This window comes from Oncorhynchus tshawytscha, linkage group LG05 (genome assembly GCF_018296145.1).
Source record: "Oncorhynchus tshawytscha isolate Ot180627B linkage group LG05, Otsh_v2.0, whole genome shotgun sequence".
NCBI lineage: Eukaryota > Metazoa > Chordata > Actinopteri > Salmoniformes > Salmonidae > Oncorhynchus > Oncorhynchus tshawytscha.
Window position 1 is genome coordinate 37,265,327 of NC_056433.1, and position 14,189 is coordinate 37,279,515.

Genomic DNA, 14,189 nt, shown 5'->3' on the forward strand with positions numbered 1-14,189 from the left:
GCATGCACGGACAGACACACGCGCATGCACGGACAGACACACGCGCATGCACGGACGCATGCACGGACAGACACACGCGCATGCACGGACAGGACACGCGCATGCACGGACAGACACACGCGCATGCACGGACAGACAGACACACGCGCATGCACGGACAGACACACGCGCATGCACGGACAGACACACGTGCATGCACGGACAGACAGACAACTGTAATTATACGGTAATTGTTTATATTATCAACAGTAAAATACTGTGAAATGTTTTACTGCAGCATATGGTAAATATGGGTCGTTGTGGGAAAAATTTGCTGTATTGCGACTGCTACTGTAATTCCATCCCACAGAATACAGTACTGTACCGTATCTTTGGAATGCCAAAAACCTTTGCCCACTAGTGGGTGCGTGGTATTGTTGTTTCTGTCTCATGAACATATTTTGAGAGATGCCTTGTAAGAGGCTCTATTTGTTGCATCCATTAGCGAAGATGCTTTACCAATTTAACTGGTATGTGGTACTAGTGCCCCATCAATCGAATGTGTGTAGGGGACAGATTGGAGTGACAGCAAGTCTTAAACCATTAAAGCAGAGGAGGCTAGTGGAAGGAGCCATAGGAGGACAGGCTCATTGTAATGGCTGGAATGGAATCAATGGAACGGTATCAAACACATCAAACATATGGAAACCACGTTTGACACTGTTCCATTTATTCCATTCCAGCCAATACAATGAGCCTGTCCTCCTATGACTTCTTCCACTCCTCTGCTTTAATTGATAAGCATTTTACCATGTCCTTTTGGTCTGTTATGCCTTGTAGTCACTGCCTGTTTGGAAGCCTTTGTTAAGGCCTCTAGAAGTAGAAGTGATATACACTGAGTATACCAAACATTAGGAACCCATTCCTAATATTGGGTTGTGAAAAACCCAACAGCTTTGCAGTTCTTGACATACTCAAACTGGTGCGCCTGGCACCTAATACCATGCCCCATTCAAAGGCACTTAAATCTCACCCTCTGAATGGTACACATACACAATCCATGTCTCAATTGTCTCAAGGCTTAAAAATCATTCTTTAACCTGTCTCCTCCCCTTCATCTACACTGATTGAAGTGGATTTGACAAGTGACATAAATAAGGGATCATAGCTTTCACTTAGATTCACCTGGTCAGGCTGTCATGGAAAGAGCAGGTATTCTTAATGTTTTGTATACTCAGTGTAAAACCCCAAATACTCATTGATACTATATGCTGTAATGTTAACACACATGACCTTGTAGCCAACCTGCTTGCACCATTTCCATGTAATTACAGCAAAATACTGTGAAATACAAACCCCAATCCCCTCATTGAATTTCATCCATCCATCCATTCATTCATTCATTACGATTATGGTAGCATTTACTTTTTTTACAGTATAATAGTAAATTCTACAGTATTGTACTGTGTCATTACACAGTACTTGCTTTGCTACTGTATTTATATTACAGTAGGTTTACTGTTAAATACAGTAACTTACTTGCCAATGATCTGCCTGTAAGTTGCTGTCAAATTCCCAGCAACCCCTTTACAGTACACACACACTGTGCCGGTTCCAGACATAAGCGGTCGATTAGGGCCCTTTAGCACTCCCTAGGAACTCAGTCCGGGTCTTCACTTACTATTGAGAATAAGAATAGTACAATCAGCAGTTTTTCTCTGTCAGTAACTGACAGTCACTCAATTAACCATGTCAGTGAATCTTTTGATAGTCTAGCCAGCTATCTAAACTTGCAGTGATGCCGAATACCAACTGGGCACGCAGGGCACGTGCCTTGGATCCCTGATCTCCAGGGGGCCCCCATTGATTTTGTTATTCATTCAGATTTAATCTTAACAAAAGTAATGACAGAATGTGTAGAATTGCAGGAAATTAGCTTTAAACTGCAAACATTTATCTTCGCCCCATGGCAAAATGTGTAAAATTGCAGGAAATGAAAGAGGGGGGCCACTAAATGTTTTGGTGTGAGGTGGGGGGGCCCCACAACAAAATCTTTCTTAGGGCCCCCAAAAGGCTAAAGCCAGCCCTGCTTGGACACCAAAGTGAGACTGTAGGATTCTAACGTCACACAGTGATGAGGCAATTAACAAGCTCTGACCCGTGGAACACAGAAAAACACACACACAAACTCTCATTTAGCATGACGGGGTGACTGCACATTGTGATTTAAAAAGCTGTCGGTATCAAACACACATACATGCACAGCATCACGCTGCTTCAAGTGTCTTTATAGTAAAATCACAGGTGGCCAACTGCTGCTCTAACTTTACCTCAGCATGAGAGAAACACATGAGTGGAGGTGTGGAGAGAGAATTGTGGTGAGATGGAATGCATGCAGAGAAAGAGCATGTTACATAGAGATGCCCCCCCCCCCTCTCTCTCTCCTCTCTCTCTCTTTCACTCTTTCTCCATCTCTCTCTTTCTCATCTCTATCTCTATCTCTCTCCTCTCTCACTTTCTCATCTCTATCTCTCTCCTCTCTCTTTCTCATCTCTCTCTCTCTCTATCTCTCTCCTCTCTCTCTTTCTCCATCTCTCTCTCTATATCTCTATCTCTCCTCTCTCTTTCTCCATCTCTCTCTCTCTCTCTTTCTCCATCTCTCTCTCTCTCTTTCTCCATCTCTCTCTCCATCTCTCTCTCTTTCTCTCTCTCTTTCTTTTTCCGTCTCATGTTTCCTATGTCAGTGACCTTCATTGTGCGAATAAACAGTGAAGGTCTGAGTCGAGGCACAGATCAGTGTTGTTTTTCCCCAGGACATATCACACATTATCTTGTCATCTCTGCTGTAACTGAGACTGGGAGAGAGAGTGTGTGTCATAATCTGGAGCTTAGCACTCTACTACAACACACACACACACAGGCACACGCACACATATACACACACCATTCTTGGCAAGCTAACCTCTATTAAACCCCATTTACCATAGCCTTATTTATTCTCAGTTAGGCTGTCTGGGCTGCTATTGTTATGGTGAATAAACTACAGACTACCTGCAGAAGGCTTAACAATTTAAATAGGGTTTTACTGTAGAGAGGTGGGTAAACCCAACCCTTTAACCCTAACCTTGGACATACCCTGACCCTAGCCTTCGCTCCATCCCCAACACTAACTCTACCTCCAGCCCTAACCCCAAACCTAACCACAGCCTCAGTTGTTCAGTGTGTGATGTAATCACTCTGCGACAGTAACTCTGCTGGCACTGACCTCCAAACAGCCCAACACTTCCTCCTCCAGGGTACGAGAGATGAAGGCGAGATGGAGACCTGAATAGCACTGATAACCTTCTACTTCCATACAACCTTTTCCCTAAACACACACACACACACCTCGCACATACACCCTCCCCCAGTCCCCCCCCTTTCTCTCTCTTTCTCTCTCATGGATGTCAGTAGACCCAATGTGTCTGTACTGTGAATTAATGACTCCAACCTAAGTGTATGTAAACCTCCGACTTCAACTGTAGATACATACATTTTGACAGGCAGCTTGCCTCCCGAGATCAACAGTTTTTCTGTTTATGATATCAGATCATTCGCTCCATGTGTAATCTTCAGAGTAACTAAACAAACTCATGTTTCATCTGACACATACTCCTCAGTTTAAAATCATTTATTTTTGCAGTAAATGTTTGTTTATGGCCTGATTCAGTCTCTGTCTTGTAAATAGCTCCCCCAGTGACCTTGGCTCTCCTCACCAACAGCCGCAGTATTGACAAACACTACACACATGATGGATGTGGTTTCACACTTATGCTATCTCACACGATTGCATTTCACTCCTCCAACCAATTGGTGTGTAATTTACTTCATTCACACACATGCAAACACACACAAACAAACAGGGACATGTTGTGCCAACAGACGGGGCCAACAGTCATGGCGTTCATTCTTGTCACCTTGGTGTGTATGGGTTTGGTCTTGAAGTCGTTGCCAGGGAACTCTGTGTCATGTCCAAACTGTCCAAGCTAGCATATTGCTATGTAATACTGCAGTTTCTAAATACACATTTGAAATGTATTGAAAAATGCCTCGCGGATGAAATAACATGTTAATTACCTCTCCTTCTCCCTCTATTCTGTGTGTTGGCATGAGGTATGAACCATCACTAACCAGTCCTTGTCCCTCTCCGTAGGTATGACACCATAACCAACCAGTGGGAGACTGTGTCTCCGCTCCCCAAGCCGGTTCACTCTGCAGCGGCCACGGTGTGCGGGGGGAAGGTGTATGTGTTCGGAGGGGTGAACGAGGCGGGCCGATCGGCGGGAGTACTGCAGTCATACGTTCCTCAGACCAACTCCTGGAGCTTCATAGAGTCACCCATGATCGGTAAGAGTCAATACCGTACCAGCCCTTACATTTTTTTTTTTTAAAAGACACATGATTTCACGTGTGTTTTTGGAACACTTCTCATGTGATCAAATGTTTTCACATGTAGTTTCATGTCATCATATGTCGATTTGCATGTTACCACACGTTATCACATTAACGTCACGTGAGATCACATGAAAACGTGATTTTGGATCACGTGAAATTAGTGTGTTTTTTTTCCCATAAGGGAGTACTCTAGCTTCTGCTCTATAATGAACTCAACTGAACTGAACAGTGAGGGAATGGCAGAGATGTCAGAAATGTAAAGCGGGTTGAGAGCACAGTTCAAACTACCTCACCGTCCCCTTCCATTTACACACACACACACACACACACACCACCTTATCTAATCCCACAGTACCCCCGGGCCTAGGCATGCAGCAGAAATACATCCGAGGGAGGGAGAGAGAGAGAGGGGGAGAGGGACGGGGATAGATCGGAGAAAGGGGGGGGTATGATGTAACTGACAGGGGATAGAGGGGTGTATCTGTTAATGACAGGAGCAGAGATTCAGGGCAGAGAGGAGAGGAAGAAGAGGACGGGAGTAGAGAGAGGAGGATAGCAGCCTGAATACCCTGGGTATAACCAGATTCTCATTAGTATCTGTTTGGGCCTCTCTCCCCAGCATGAGCTGCAAATGGCTTTTCCAAACATTTATCAACTGGCTATTTCCTATTACACACACACACACACACACGTACACATATATATATTATTATATTATTATTATATTATATTATTATTATTATTATATATAATATAATATATATAGATATAATATATAATAATATATATATATATATATAATATATATATATATATATATATATAATATATATATATATTATATATATATATTATATATATTCATTATATATATATATGCAGGAACATAAATACACATGCAGGAACACACACACTATTAGATTGACAGACACTGCCACACATTCATACCCAAGCTGTTAAGTTATCTCAGGCAGTCACTAATCGTGCGGGTGAGCATGAGCCTTAACAGTATATTTGATCTTTCAGCTTCCATATCAAATCTAAACATTTCAAGCAGGCAACCTAAGAAAATTAACAACAACGACAAATGGTTTGATGAAGAATGCAAAAACCTAACAAAGAAATTGAGAAACCAGAAAACCTGAGCCTATGCCTTCACAGTGGTGAATCACTAAAACAATACAGAAATAAAAGAACAGCACGTCAGAAATCAGCTCAATGTAGTTGAAGAATCTAACTACTTCTGGGATAATTGGAACATCACTAAACAAACAACACGAAGAGTTATCTATCCAAAATGGAGATGTATGGATAAACCATGTCTCCAATCTTTTTAGCTCTATAACAAAGAACAAACAGCAAAAACATGGCTTTTTACCAAATTACCGTACGACAGACCACGTATACACCCTGCCCACCCTAATTGAAATGCGAACAAACCAAAACAAAGGAAAAGTCTTCTCATGCTTTGTTGATTTCAAAAAAGCCTTTGACTCAATATGGTATGATGGTTTGCTATATAAATTGATGGAAAGTGGTGTTGGGAGGAAAAACATACAACATTATAAAATCCATGTACACAAACAAGTGTGCGGTTAAAATTGGCAAAACAACACAACAATTTGTTTCCACAGTGCCATGGAGTGAGACAAGGATGCAGCTTGAGCCCCTCCCTCTTCAACATAGATATCAATGAATTGGCAAGGGCACTAGAACAGTCTGCAGCACCCGGCCTCACCCTACTAGAATCTGAAGTCAAATGTCTACTGTTTGCAGATGATCTGGTGCTTCTGTCACCAACTAAGGAGGGCCTACAGCAGCACCGAGATCTTCTGCACAGATTCTGTCAGACCTGGGTCCAGACAGTAAGACAGAAATAATGGTGTTCAATTGGAGGTCCAGTTGCCAGGATCACAAATACAAATTCCATCTAGACACTGTTGCCCTAGAGCACACAAAAAAGATACATACCTCAGCCTAAGCATCAGCACCACAGGTAACTTCCACAAAGCTGTGAACGATCTGAGAGACAAGGCAAGAAGGGCCTTCTATGCTATCAAAAGGAAAATCAAATTTAACATCGCAATTAGGATCTGGCTAAATGTACTTGAATCAGTTATAGAACACATTGCCCTTTGTGGTTGTAAGGTCTGGGGGTCCGCTCACCAACCAGGAATTCACAAAATGGGACAAACACCAAATTGAGACTGCATGCAGAACTCTGAAAAAACATCCTCCGTGTACAACGTAAAACACCAAATAATGTCTGCAGAGCAGAATTAGTACCCACTAATTATCAAAATCCAGAAAAGAGATGTTAAATTGTACAACCACCTAAAAATAAGCAATTCCCAAACCTTCCATAACAAAGCCGTCACCTACAGCGAGAGTCCCCTAAGCAAGGTGATCCTGGGGCTCTGTTTACAAACAGACCGTACAGAGCCCCAGGACTGCAACAAAATTAAACCGAACCAAATCATGAGATAGCAAAAAAGGTAATTACTTGACACATTGGAAAGAATGAACAAAAAACAAAGTAAACTAAAATGGTCTTTGGCCCTAAACAGAGAGTACAAAGTGGCAGAATACCTGACCACTGTGACTGACCCAAAATTAAGGAAAGCTTTGACTATGTACAGACTCAGTGAGCATAGCCTTGCTATTGAGAGAGGCCACCGTAGGCAGACCTGGCTCTCAAGAGAAGACAGGCTATGTGCCCACTGCCCAGAAAATGAGTGGAAACTGAGCTGCACTTCCTAACCACCTGCCAAATGTTTGACCATATTAGTGGCACATACAGTGGGGCAAAAAAGTATTTAGTCAGCCACCAATTGTGCAAGTTCTCCCACTTAAAAAGATGAGAGAGGCCTGTAATTTTCATCATAGGTACACTTCAACTATGACAGACAAAATGAGAAAAAAAATCCAGAAAATCACATTGTAGAATTTTTTATGAATTTATTTGCTAATTATGGTGGAAAATAAGTATTTGGTCAATAACAAAAGTTATCTCAATACTTTCTCATTGCCAACAAAGGGTATATAAACAGAGGTCAAACGTTTTCTGTAAGTCTTCACAAGGTTTTCACATACTGTTGCTGGTATTTTGGCCCATTCCTCCATGCAGATCTCCTCTAGAGCAGTGATGTTTTGGGGCTGTTGCTGGGCAACACAGACTTTCAACTCCCTCCAAAGATTTTCTATGGGGTTGAGATCTGGAGACTGGCTAGGCCACTCCAGGACCTTGAAATGCTTCTTACGAAGCCACTCCTTTGTTGCCCGGGCGGTGTGTTTGGGATCATTGTCATGCTGAAAGACCCAGCCACGTTTCATCTTCAATGCCCTTGCTGATGGAAGGAGGTTTTCACTCAAAATCTCACGATACATGGCCCCATTCATTCTTTCCTTTACACGGATCGGTCGTCCTGGACCCTTTGCAGAAAAACAGCCCCAAAGCATGATGTTTCCACCCCCATGCTTCACAGTAGGTATGGTGTCCTTTGGATGCCACTCAGCATTCTTTATCCTCCAAACACGACGAGTTGAGTTTTTACCAAAAAGTTATATTTTGGTTTGATCTGACCATATGACATTCTCCCAATCTTCTTCTGGATCATCCAAATGCCCTCTAGCAAACTTCAGACGGGCCTGGACATGTACTGGCTTAAGCAGGGGGACACGTCTGGCACTGCAGGATTTGAGTCCCTGGCGTGGTAGTGTGTTACTGATGGTAGGCTTTGTTACTTTGGTCCCAGCTCTCTGCAGGTCATTCACTAGGTCCCCCTGTGTGGTTCTGGGATATTTGCTCACCTTTCTTGTGATCATTTTGACCCCACGGGGTGAGATCTTGCGTGGAGCCCCAGATCGAGGGAGATTATCAGTGGTCTTGTATGTCTTCCATTTCCTAATAATTGCTCCCACAGTTGATTTCTTCAAACCAAGTTGCTTACCCATTGCAGATTCAGTCTTCCCAGCCTGGTGCAGGTCTACAATTCTTTTTTTGGTGTTCTTTGACAGCTCTTTGGTCTTGGCCATACTGGAGTTTGGTTAAACACCCACAAAGAATTAGAAAAACAAATACAATGTTGATTAACTCCCATATCTATTAGGTGAAATGCCAACAGCAGCAAGATGTGTGACCTGTTGCCACAAGAAAAGGGCAACCAGGGAAGAACAAACACCATTGTAAATACAACCCATATTTATGTTTATTTATTTTCCCTTTTGTACTTTAACAACTTGCACATTTCTACGACACTGTATGTAGAAATAATGACCTTTGAAATGTTTCCATTTAAATTAAATAAAAATGTGAGTAGTGTTTACTGTTAATTTTTTATTTATTTCATGTATGTTTCCCATGCCAATGAAGCCTTTTGAATGGAACTTAATTGAGAGAGGGGGATGGGAGAGAGGGATGGGGTAGTGATTGAGGGGGATGGGAGAGAGGGATGGGGTAGAGAGTGAGGGGAATGGACAGAGAGCGAGGGGAATGGGCAGAGAGCGAGGGAATGGGCAGAGAGAGCGAGGGGAATGGGCAGAGAGAGCGAGGGGAATGGGCAGAGAGAGCGAGGGGAATGGGCAGAGAGAGCGAGGGAAATGGGCAGAGAGAGCGAGGGGAATGGGCAGAGAGAGCGAGGGGAATGGGCAGAGAGAGCGAGGGGAATGGGCAGAGAGCGAGGGAATGGGCAGAGAGCGAGGGGAATGGGCAGAGAGCGAGGGAATGGGCAGAGAGCGAGGGGAATGGGCAGAGAGCGAGGGGAATGGGCAGAGAGAGCGAGGGAATGGGCAGAGAGAGCGAGGGGAATGGGCAGAGAGAGCGAGGGGAATGGGCAGAGAGAGCGAGGGGAATGGGCAGAGAGAGAGGGAATGGGCGAGCTGGGGGCGAGAGAGAGAGAGAGAGAGAGCGAGCTGGGGGGCAGAGAGAGAGAGAGAGAGAGCGAGCTGGGGAGAGAGAGAGAGAGAGCGAGCTGGGGGCAGAGAGAGAGAGAGAGAGCGAGCTAGGGGGCGAGAGAGAGAGAGAGCGAGCTGGGGGCGAGAGAGAGAGAGAGAGCGAGCTGGGGGCGAGAGAGAGAGAGAGAGAGCGAGCTGGGGCAGAGAGAGAGCGAGCTGGGGGCGAGAGAGAGCGAGCTGGGGGCGAGAGAGAGAGAGCTGGGGGCTAGAGAGAGAGAGAGCTGGGGGCAAGAGAGAGAGCTGGGGGCAAGAGAGAGAGAGAGAGAGCTGGGGCGAGAGAGAGAGAGAGAGAGAGAGAGCTCTGGGCGAGAGAGAGAGAGAGCTCTGGGCGAGAGAGAGAGCTCTGGGCGAGAGAGAGCTCTGGGCGAGAGAGAGCTCTGGGAGCGAGAGAGAGCTCTGGGCGAGAGAGAGAGCTCTGGGCGAGAGAGAGAGAGCTGGGGCGAGAGAGAGCTCTGGGCGAGAGAGAGAGCTCTGGGCGAGAGAGAGCTCTGGGCGAGAGAGAGCTCTGGGCGAGAGAGAGCTCTGGGCGAGAGAGAGCTCTGGGCGAGAGAGAGAGCTCTGGGCGAGAGAGAGCTCTGGGCGAGAGAGAGCTCTGGGCGAGAGAGAGCTCTGGGCGAGAGAGAGAGCTCTGGGCGAGAGAGAGAGCTCTGGGCAGAGAGAGAGAGAGAGAGAGAGAGAGAGAGAGAGAGAGAGAGAGAGAGAGAGAACTGGGGGGGAGAGAGAGAGGGAGAGAGAGAGAGGAGAGCGAACTGGGGGAGAGAGAGAGGGGAGAGCGAACTGGGGGAGAGAGAGAGGGAGAGCGAACTGGGGGAGAGAGAGAGGGAGAGCGAACTGGGGGAGAGAGAGCGAACTGAGAGCGAACTGGGGAGAGAGAGCGAACTGGGGGAGAGCGAGCGAGCTGGGGGCGAGAGAGAGAGAGCGAACTGGGGGAGAGAGAGAGAGCGAACTGGGGGAGAGAGAGCGAACTGGGGGAGAGAGAGAGAGAGAGCGAACTGGGGGAGAGAGAGAGAGAGAGCGAGCTGGGGGAGAGAGAGAGAGAGCGAACTGGGGAGAGAGAGAGAGAGAGAGAGCGAGCTGGGGGAGAGAGAGAGAGAGCGAACTGGGGGAGAGAGAGAGAGAGCGAGCTGGGGAGAGAGAGAGAGAGCGAGCTGGGGGAGAGAGAGAGAGAGAGCGAGCTGGGGGAGAGAGAGAGAGAGCGAGCGAGCTGGGGGAGAGAGAGAGAGAGCGAGCTGGGGAGAGAGAGAGAGAGAGAGCTGGGGGGAGAGAGAGAGAGAGCGAGCTGGGGGAGAGAGAGAGAGAGCGAGCTGGGGGAGAGAGAGAGAGAGCGAACTGGGGAGAGAGAGAGAGAGCGAACTGGGGAGAGAGAGAGAGAGAGAGAGCGAACTGGGGGAGAGAGAGAGAGAGAGCGAACTGGGGGAGAGAGAGAGAGCGAACTGGGGGAGAGAGAGAGAGAGCGAACTGGGGGAGAGAGAGAGCGAGCTGGGGGCGAGAGAGAGAGCGAGCTGGGGGAGAGAGAGAGAGAGCGAACTGGGGGAGAGAGAGAGCGAGCTGGGGGCGAGAGAGAGAGCGAGCTGGGGGCGAGAGAGAGAGAGCGAGCTGGGGGCGAGAGAGAGAGCGAGCTGGGGGCGAGAGAGAGAGCGAGCTGGGGGCGAGAGAGAGAGAGCGAGCTGGGGGCAGAGAGAGAGAGCGAGCTGGGGGGCGAGAGAGAGAGCGAGCGAGCTGGGGGCGAGAGAGAGAGAGCGAGCTGGGGGCGAGAGAGAGAGCGAGCTGGGGGCGAGAGAGAGAGCGAGCTGGGGGCGAGAGAGAGAGCGAGCTGGGGGCGAGAGAGAGAGCGAGCTGGGGAGAGAGAGAGCGAACTGGGGAGAGAGAGAGCGAACTGGGGGAGAGAGAGCGAACTGGGGGGAGAGAGAGCGAACTGGGGGAGAGAGAGAGCGAACTGGGGGAGAGAGAGGGGGAGAGAGAGCGAACTGGGGGAGAGAGAGGGGGGAGAGAGAGCGAACTGGGGGAGAGAGAGGGGAGAGAGAGCGAACTGGGGGAGAGAGAGGGGGAGAGAGAGCGAACTGGGGGAGAGAGAGAGAGAGAGGAGAGCGAACTGGGGGGAGAGAGAGAGAGAGAGAGAGAGAGAGAGCGAGCTGGGGGAGAGAGAGAGAGAGCGAGCTGGGGGAGAGAGAGAGAGCGAGCTGGGGGAGAGAGAGAGAGCGAGCTGGGGGAGAGAGAGAGAGAGCGAGCTGGGGTAGAGAGAGCAAACTGGGGGAGAGAGAGAGAGAGAGCGAACTGGGGGAGAGAGTGGGGAGAGAGAGAGAGCGAACTGGGGGAGAGAGAGAGCGAACTGGGGGGAGAGAGAGAGCGAGCTGGGGGCGAGAGAGAGAGAGCGAACTGGGGGAGAGAGAGAGGGAGAGCGAGCTGGGGGCGAGAGAGAGAGCGAGCTGGGAGAGAGAGAGAGCGAACTGGGGGAGAGAGAGCGAACTGGGGGAGAGAGAGCGAACTGGGGGAGAGAGAGCGAACTGGGGGAGAGAGAGCAAACTGGGGAGAGAGAGCGAACTGGGGGAGAGAGAGAGAGAGGGAGAGCGATAACGAACTGGGGAGAGAGAGAGAGAGAGGGAGAGCAAGCTGGGGAGAGAGAGAGAGAGAGAGAGAGAGAGAGAGAGAGCTGGGGGAGAGAGAGAGAGAGAGAGCGAGCTGGGGGAGAGAGAGAGAGCGAGCTGGGGGAGAGAGAGAGAGCGAGCTGGGGGAGAGAGAGAGAGAGAGCGAGCTGGGGGAGAGAGAGAGAGCGAGCTGGGGGAGAGAGAGAGAGCGAGCTGGGGGAGAGAGAGAGAGCGAGCTGGGGGAGAGAGAGAGAGCGAGCTGGGGGAGAGAGAGAGAGCGAGCTGGGGGAGAGAGAGAGAGCGAGCTGGGGGAGAGAGAGAGAGCGAGCTGGGGGAGAGAGAGAGAGAGCGAGCTGGGGGAGAGAGAGAGAGAGCGAGCTGGGGAGAGAGAGAGAGCGAGCTGGGGGAGAGAGAGAGAGAGCGAGCTGGGGAGAGAGAGAGAGAGAGCGAGCTGGGGAGAGAGAGAGAGAGAGCGAGCTGGGGGAGAGAGAGAGAGAGAGCGAGCTGGGGGAGAGAGAGAGAGAGAGCGAGCTGAGCTGGGGGAGAGAGAGAGCGAGCTGGGGGAGAGAGAGAGAGAGAGCGAGCTGGGGGAGAGAGAGAGAGAGGGGAGGGAGAGAGAGAGCGAGCTGGGGGGAGAGAGAGAGCTGGGGAGAGAGAGAGAGAGAGAGAGCGAGCTGGGGGAGAGAGAGAGGGAGCTGGGGGAGAGAGAGAGGAGAGAGAGAGCGAGCTGGGGGAGAGAGAGAGAGCGAGCTGAGGGAGAGAGAGAGAGCGAGCTGGGGGCGAGAGAGAGAGCGAGCTGGGGGCGAGAGAGAGAGCGAGCTGGGGGAGAGAGAGAGCGAGCTGGGGGCGAGAGAGAGAGAGCGAGCTGGGGGCGAGAGAGAGAGAGAGAGCGAGCTGGGGGCGAGAGAGAGAGAGCGAGCTGGGGGCGAGAGAGAGAGAGAGCGAGCTGGGGGCGAGAGAGAGCGAGAGCTGGGGAGAGAGAGAGAGAGCGAGCTGGGGGCGAGAGAGAGAGCGAGCGAGCTGGGGGCGAGAGAGAGAGAGCGAGCGAGCTGGGGGCGAGAGAGAGAGCGAGCGAGCTGGGGGCGAGAGAGAGAGAGCGAGCTGGGGGGCGAGAGAGAGCGAGCGAGCTGGGGGGAGAGAGAGAGAGAGCGAGCGAGCTGGGGGCGAGAGAGAGAGAGCGAGCGAGCTGGGGGCGAGAGAGAGAGAGAGCGAGCGAGCTGGGGCGAGAGAGAGAGAGCGAGCGAGCTGGGGCGAGAGAGAGAGAGCGAGCGAGCTGGGGCGAGAGAGAGAGAGCGAGCGAGCTGGGGCGAGAGAGAGAGAGCGAGCGAGCTGGGGGCGAGAGAGAGAGAGCGAGCGAGCTGGGGGAGAGAGAGAGAGAGCGAGCGAGCTGGGGGCGAGAGAGAGAGAGCGAGCGAGCTGGGGCGAGAGAGAGAGAGCGAGCGAGCTGGGGCGAGAGAGAGAGAGCGAGCGAGCTGGGGCGAGAGAGAGAGAGCGAGCGAGCTGGGAGAGAGAGAGAGCGAGCGAGCTGGGAGAGAGAGAGAGCGAGCGAGCTGGGAGAGAGAGAGAGCGAGCGAGCTGGGGGCGAGAGAGAGAGAGCGAGCGAGCTGGGGGCGAGAGAGAGAGAGCGAGCGAGCTGGGGGCGAGAGAGAGAGCGAGCGAGCTGGGGGCGGGAGAGAGAGAGCGAGCGAGCTGGGGGCGAGAGAGAGAGAGCGAGCGAGCTGGGGGCGAGAGAGAGAGCGAGCGAGCTGGGGGCGAGAGAGAGAGAGAGAGCGAGCGAGCTGGGGGCGAGAGAGAGAGAGAGAGCGAGCGAGCTGGGGGCGAGAGAGAGAGAGAGAGCGAGCTGGGAGAGAGAGAGCGAGCTGGGAGAGAGAGAGCGAACTGGGAGAGAGAGAGCGAACTGGGGGGAGAGAGAGAGCGAACTGGGGGCGAGAGAGAGAGAGAGAGCGAGCGAGCTGGGGGCGAGAGAGAGAGAGAGAGCGAGCGAGCTGGGGGCGAGAGAGAGAGAGAGAGCGAGCGAGCTGGGGGGGCGAGAGAGAGAGAGCGAGCGAGCTGGGGGCGAGAGAGAGAGAGCGAGCGAGCTGGAGGGGCGAGAGAGAGAGCGAGCGAGCTGGGGGCGAGAGAGAGAGCGAGCGAGCTGGGGGCGAGAGAGAGAGCGAGCGAGCTGGGGGCGAGAGAGAGAGAGCGAGCGAGCTGGGGGCGAGAGAGAGAGCGAGCGAGCTGGGGGCGAGAGCGAGAGCG

The 14,189-nt window shown here is 50.7% G+C and overlaps 1 protein-coding gene across 3 annotated transcripts in view; it reads left to right on the forward strand.

The window, feature by feature from the left end:
* LOC112232943 (kelch-like protein 29) overlaps positions 1-14,189 on the forward strand; it is a 361,010-nt gene that overhangs the window by 328,152 nt on the left and 18,669 nt on the right. For all 3 annotated transcript variants that reach the window (XM_042321862.1, XM_042321863.1, XM_042321864.1), the window contains one exon: positions 4,172-4,365. In XM_042321862.1, coding sequence (XP_042177796.1) covers positions 4,172-4,365 — 194 coding nt within the window. The remainder of the gene's footprint in view (positions 1-4,171; positions 4,366-14,189) is intronic.